At 47.5% G+C, this 5,726-nt stretch overlaps 1 protein-coding gene across 1 annotated transcript; it reads right to left on the reverse strand.

Annotated features, from left to right (window-relative positions):
• Positions 1–4,287: 4,287 nt before the first annotated feature.
• ASCL5 (achaete-scute family bHLH transcription factor 5) lies at positions 4,288–4,887 on the reverse strand. Its single transcript, XM_029573592.1, has one exon. It carries the CDS (start codon positions 4,885–4,887, stop codon positions 4,288–4,290), a length of 600 nt encoding a protein of 199 aa, XP_029429452.1.
• Positions 4,888–5,726: the final 839 nt, after the last annotated feature.

Raw genomic sequence — 5,726 nt, forward strand, 5'->3', positions numbered from 1 at the left:
CCCTTCCTCTCCTTTCCTATAGAGAGGGCTAAGTGCACTCTCAGCAACAGAATCACCAGCAGGAAAATATCTGCACATAGAGGTGCGCCCCTTTGATGCCTGCCTCAGTCTGAAAGATGTTCTGGGCGGAGGGCTGGATCACATGGGCTCCGAAGGCAGACGGGCTGCGCAGCGGTCACTCACCACCACTCCCAGCAGCCTTCCTTCGAGACGAAGCATTCTAATGCTAATCTCTGAGGACATCTAGTGGGCAAAGGGAGGAAAGGCATCACGCTGACAGGTACAGCAGCAGTGCTGGCACAGGTTACACCTAGCAGGGCTCCCAGGGGTCTGCAAGGATGCAGTAGCACTATATAGCTCCATGCCATAAGGGAAAAGCTGATCCACTACTGGTTTTACCCCAGAGCATCTATGGACTTGTAGCTCATGCTTTTCTTAGAGAAACTCTAGAAATAAAAGTCACCAAACAAGTTGCAGGTGATACCTTTTTATTAGATTAAACATTACTGATTTAATACTCTCATTGCATGCATAGATTTGTAGTTCCAGTTACTTAAGACACAGGAGCTACCATTCATTGCAGTGCAATGGATGGAAAACCAAGGCTGGCTTAGCCTCTCCCTACAGACAAAACTATACAGTGCCTCTTTATATTGTAACTTCATTAGAGTTGCTACCTGACCCAGGTCAATGCAAAGACTCTGATCTAGTCTTGAACGCGTTTCCAGTGCATGCAAAGTTGTAGTTTTACTTCTCTTTGGGAAGTCTGAAGTACAAATCAAAGCATGCAGGTTTGCCAACTCCAGTCCTCAAAAGCCACAAACAGGCCTGGTTTTCAGGATATCCACAATGAATATGCATGAGATAGATTTGCATGCACAGCTTCCAGTGCGTGCATGTGGCTTTTGAGGACTGGAGTTGGCCACCCCTGCAATAGGGCTAAACCAGGACTGGATCAGCCTCTTTAGGTTGACCCGAGTGAGATAGTAGCCCTAAGCATCATCCATGGTTTCCAGTCCAATTCAGGGTCCATATCAGAACACTATAGAAACCCTGGGATCCTTTAAATACATTACTTCAAAATCCAGGTTTCAATTATGGATGTTAAGGCGAATAATTTCATTCATAGATTGCCAAACAGATTGGGCTAAAATATGAGGGTTCATTCTCAGACAAGGTTTTCAGATCAGAGTCTTTAATAGTAAGAGGCAGCTGGGCAACTAAGAATTAAAATGACATGTGCATGTCCCCTGATTATGGACATAGTTTGCATATATATATATATTTTTTTTTAAGCCTACCTCACAGAAAAGGCAGAGGAGGCATGGAATTGCCTCAGGTTGGAGATGGTGGGAGCTGTGTCAGAATTTCAAGAAAGCACTAGGAAATAGGATCCTTGGCGATGTGCAGCAGCCAAGAAGTGTGTGCGGTGTTACCATGGAAGGGAAGAGAAATGGGTGAAGTGGGTCTGCGTCGTGGTGTTGTCTGCTGTCATATTTACTATTTCTGGCTGAGGTGGTGTGGCTGTCCCAGCGGTACCATGAATATTTAAAGTAAGGCCACACGTGCATCACTAGGTATTTACCATCCTTTATATACCACTGTGCCACTGTCCTGTTCTGTCCAGCTGAGTGACCGCACTAGAGCTTCGTGGTCAGGGTTGGATTTCCTTCTCACGCACCTCTACGTGTAGGATCTTCAGCACCTTCCCCACCCCACCCCCACCTTCTCCAGCATGATTATCTTCCCCCCCCCCCCCCCTCCTCCTCTGGGGTGTATTTCCCAATAGTTGGACCAGGCAGCTGCTTAAGTCCTGCCCTTGTCCATGGCTGGGCAGGGGAGGTGCTCTCAGCCCAGCAGGGTGTGGAAGAGGACTCCCTGAATGCATGTAAACACAGGTAAACTCTCACTTTGCTCTCTGCAGCAGAATAAATGTGGCACATCCTGGGTCAGCAGAGGACCAAAAATGGAAGAAGAACTGTAACTGCAGGTTGCTGCCTTATTCTGATAGGAATTAGCAGCTGTGCTCATGTTCTACCCTCCATCATCCTAGCCTGGTGTGAGGAAGCCCCTCTCCCTGTGTCTGACGCTGGCACAGGCACCAAACTACAATAACAAGATCCTCAAAAAGAACAGGGGCAGGACAGACGAGAAATCCTTTCTTATCTGCTTCTTTTTTTTTTTTTGGTAACAACAACATTGGCTCCTCTGAAGGAGTTTAAAAACAGAACAGGGAGGTGCTTCTCTGGGTTTAGAGAGCACCCCCCCCCCCCCCCCCCGGTGCTTTTGAAACTCTTGGATAGTGACAATGATATGAGGGAAAGCCTGTAAGTGGCAGCTTCCCATCCTAGGTGCCAGCTCAGTGGGTACAGTGGGCGCTGAGCACTCCCAACATTGAACAGACTCCTTCGGTGGGGCTAGGGCAAGGTGATTTGGGTTGAGTTTAGCACCCCCGATCGTTCTGAAAATTTTAGCTCCCAGGATTCCCGTTTTCTCCCTCCATCCCAGGCACGCTTTCCAAGCTAGTGTGACAGAACATTATTACTGCCAGGGCCGGCCTACTTTAAAGAGAGAAATGAAATGTTACAAAAGGTAAACAGCAAAAAAAAAAAAAAAAAAAAATCTCTTTCTGGTGAATATCAAAGGGGATGGAGAGATGTGCAGACAGACAGGAAGGAAAGGGCGTCCGAAGGCTGCTGGGGACGAGTCTAGGCAAGCGACAGGTGTTGTCAAGTGGCTCCTCTTTTGCAGCGTCGGGATATCGGAAGTGGGGTTTTTTTTTTTAATCACCATAATAAAATCACTACATATGTCACATCCTGAGTGGGGGCTGCAGCCGTCTGAGTAGACACCGTAAACAAGAACTTCCTCTCATGTGTCCTGCTGAAGGAGAACTGCCCTTTTTCTCTAGTCTGTAATCCATTTTTTGGACCCTGCCATTTTCTTCTGCCCCTTTTGGCTTCTGGCTCACTTGGATCTGGTGCCATGAACCTTCATTCGTAACTACTCGGAGCTTGTTTCCTCTGTTTTTCATCCCCCACCTCCCAACATTGGCGAGTCTGGTCATTGCAGTGACGGTGCTGGATCAGGGGCCATGCACCAGGGGCTCCCTCCAGAGCCCTGCATCTGGTGATTAGGTGTCATTTTTAAGCAATAACCACCCTTGGAACACTGTGTACAATTCTAGACGCCAACCTTCAAAAGGATGGAAACAGGATGGACCTGGTCTAGAGGGTGGCTACTAAAATGGTCAGTGGTCTTTGTTCTAAAGCATATGGGGATAGACTTAAAGATCTAAACATGTACACCCTAGAGGAAAGGCGAGATAGGGGAGATACGATAGAGACATTCGAATATCTCAAAGGTTTCCACGCACAGGAGGGAGCCTCTTTCAATGGAAAGGAGGCTCTAGAACGAGAGATCATGAGATGAGGTTGAAAGAGGGTAGACTCAGGAGTAATCTTAGGAAATATTTCTTTACAGAGAGGGTGGTGGATGTGTGGAACAGCCTCCCTGTAGAAATGGTGGAGACAAAAACAGTATCTGAATCAAGGAAGCATGGGATAAATACAGGGGGATCTCTGAGGGAGTGACGAGAATTATAATGCTAAATTAATTGGATGGTTGGGTCACATGGTCTATTCTGTCATCATGTTTCTAACTTCCTAGGGGGGATGCAAACACCACCTCTATAACATCCCTAGCCTCAGCTAATCAGAAGAGTAGAAAACCCAACTCAGAGATTGAACTAGGTTCGTTCCCCATGGGGGTTGCAGAGCACGTCCCACCTGAGTCACCAGGCTGCTTAGTGTCAGGAAGGAATGGGTTGAAAGAGAGGATCATCAGGAGGTGGAGGTGGGATTTGGGAAAGAAGTTATAGTGGGGGGAGAGGTTTGAGAGAGGAGGTTGGCTAGCTAGAAGGAGGATTTTGAGAGAGAGACTCACTGGAAAGGGGGCTTGGGAAGGGGATGAGATGAGAATACATCCTATAATAAATGTAAAAACACAGATTTACATATTTATGTTATTACACAATCCTGAAACTTTTAGAAACATAATGCCTATGTTCTTGCTTGCTTGCTGGTTTGTCTTGGTCGATGACTGGGGCTGTGTGAATTTTCAAATACTTAAATAGCATCAGATGGGATAAAAGTCAGAAAAGCACTGCATTATTGTGACTGCCAAAGATTGCTCAGGCAACGTACCCTGAGGAGCAGGCCACTTCTCCTTCTAAAGAGTTAAATTCTCTGAAATAAAAAGAAGAGCTAACCAGTCCAACAGGAGTTGTCAAAGACCTCGGCGACTGCACTCCTCAGATTCACAGCTTGGTGAAGAAGAGGAAGGTGGTTCTGATGAAGATGCTCGAGACACCTTGGACTCCCCATCACTTCCACAGTCCAGTTTCACTCCACAAGAAATTCTCGGGGTCGCGCCCCCTTTGAGGCTGCTGCCCATGGACTCTGCCGCTGCCCCCTCTGAGGATCGGCTCAGCGAGTCCTGTAGGTACTTGATGTACTTAATGGCAGCTCGTAAAGTTTCCACTTTGCTGAGGCGCTTCTCTGACAGGGCGCCTGGAAGGTGGCCCCGGAGTCTGGCGTAGCCCTCATTCACACATTTCACCCTTTGCCGCTCCCTCTCGTTCCTCTTCTGGATGAAGGCGGGTTCAAAGGGACAGTCATAGACGCCGAAGTGACCAGGGAAGGGAATATAAGGGAACACGGGTCCATAAGCAGGGTCGATGTTGGTAGGGTAAAACAGAAAGGGAGTGCTGGCCAGCGCATCTGGCGGGGGGTGATGGGAATATGCAGGAGGAGGTGGCACCCCGAGCTGCCTGCATGTGGACGGAGCCATAGACCTCCTGTCCACCAGTGACCAGTTACTGTTCATGATAGACCAACCTACTATGGCTGCAGCCACTTTCTAAAGGGGATTCTGTAAATAGATCTGTTGGGATTTCACAGTCTTCAGCCCAGTTCATCCAATTTTTCAAACCTGGAGCTGGAGGTCCCTTGAAGAGCTATAGAAAACTTCTTGGAGGTCTTCCAAGTGTCTCCGTTGGTCTGGAGTTAGTGAAAATTGTACTCAGCCCCTGGTAGCCAGAAATCTCTTCTGACCCTTGACTAAGCAGCTGTAATTGGAGCCTCAAATGCAGGCAGGATGCACAGGTTAGGACAAGTTTACTCCAAGCAGGTGCATTGCAGAGTATAATTTAGTTTTCAATGCTTTGATAGTTCAGACCTATGAAAGGGGCTGGTGTCTTATTGATTTCGCAGGGCAAAATATTGTTACATTTGTATCGTTTTACTTACAGGTGCAACATACGCTCATTTAGTAAATCAGTGCCTTTTCACTGTTATCTGTGCAAGGTGCACTCCTCTGGTAAAGCAGCACCTATTTGATGTTATTAGTGCAGCGTGTGTTCCCTGAGTAAATTAGCACCTTTTAAATTATATTCAGCACATTCCTTCCCCTTAAATTGTCTTTTTATGTAGGGGATGCGGCTGGATGCCAAAACAACCCAGAAGGCAGCCCTTCAGAACCTGAAAAGCATGTGAAGGGTAAGGCTATCGGCTCTAGAAACGTTGGAGGTGACGGCCATGGATGGAAGCTCCTGGAAGTACCTCCAGGTGTTCAAGGTCCGCCTGGAGGTGAAGGCATCCACTAGAAATCTCTTCAGGGGAAGGCCTGTTTTTCATGACGTCAGATCACAAAACGCACAGTGTCCG

This window comes from Rhinatrema bivittatum, chromosome 12 (assembly GCF_901001135.1).
Source record: "Rhinatrema bivittatum chromosome 12, aRhiBiv1.1, whole genome shotgun sequence".
Lineage (NCBI taxonomy): Eukaryota > Metazoa > Chordata > Amphibia > Gymnophiona > Rhinatrematidae > Rhinatrema > Rhinatrema bivittatum.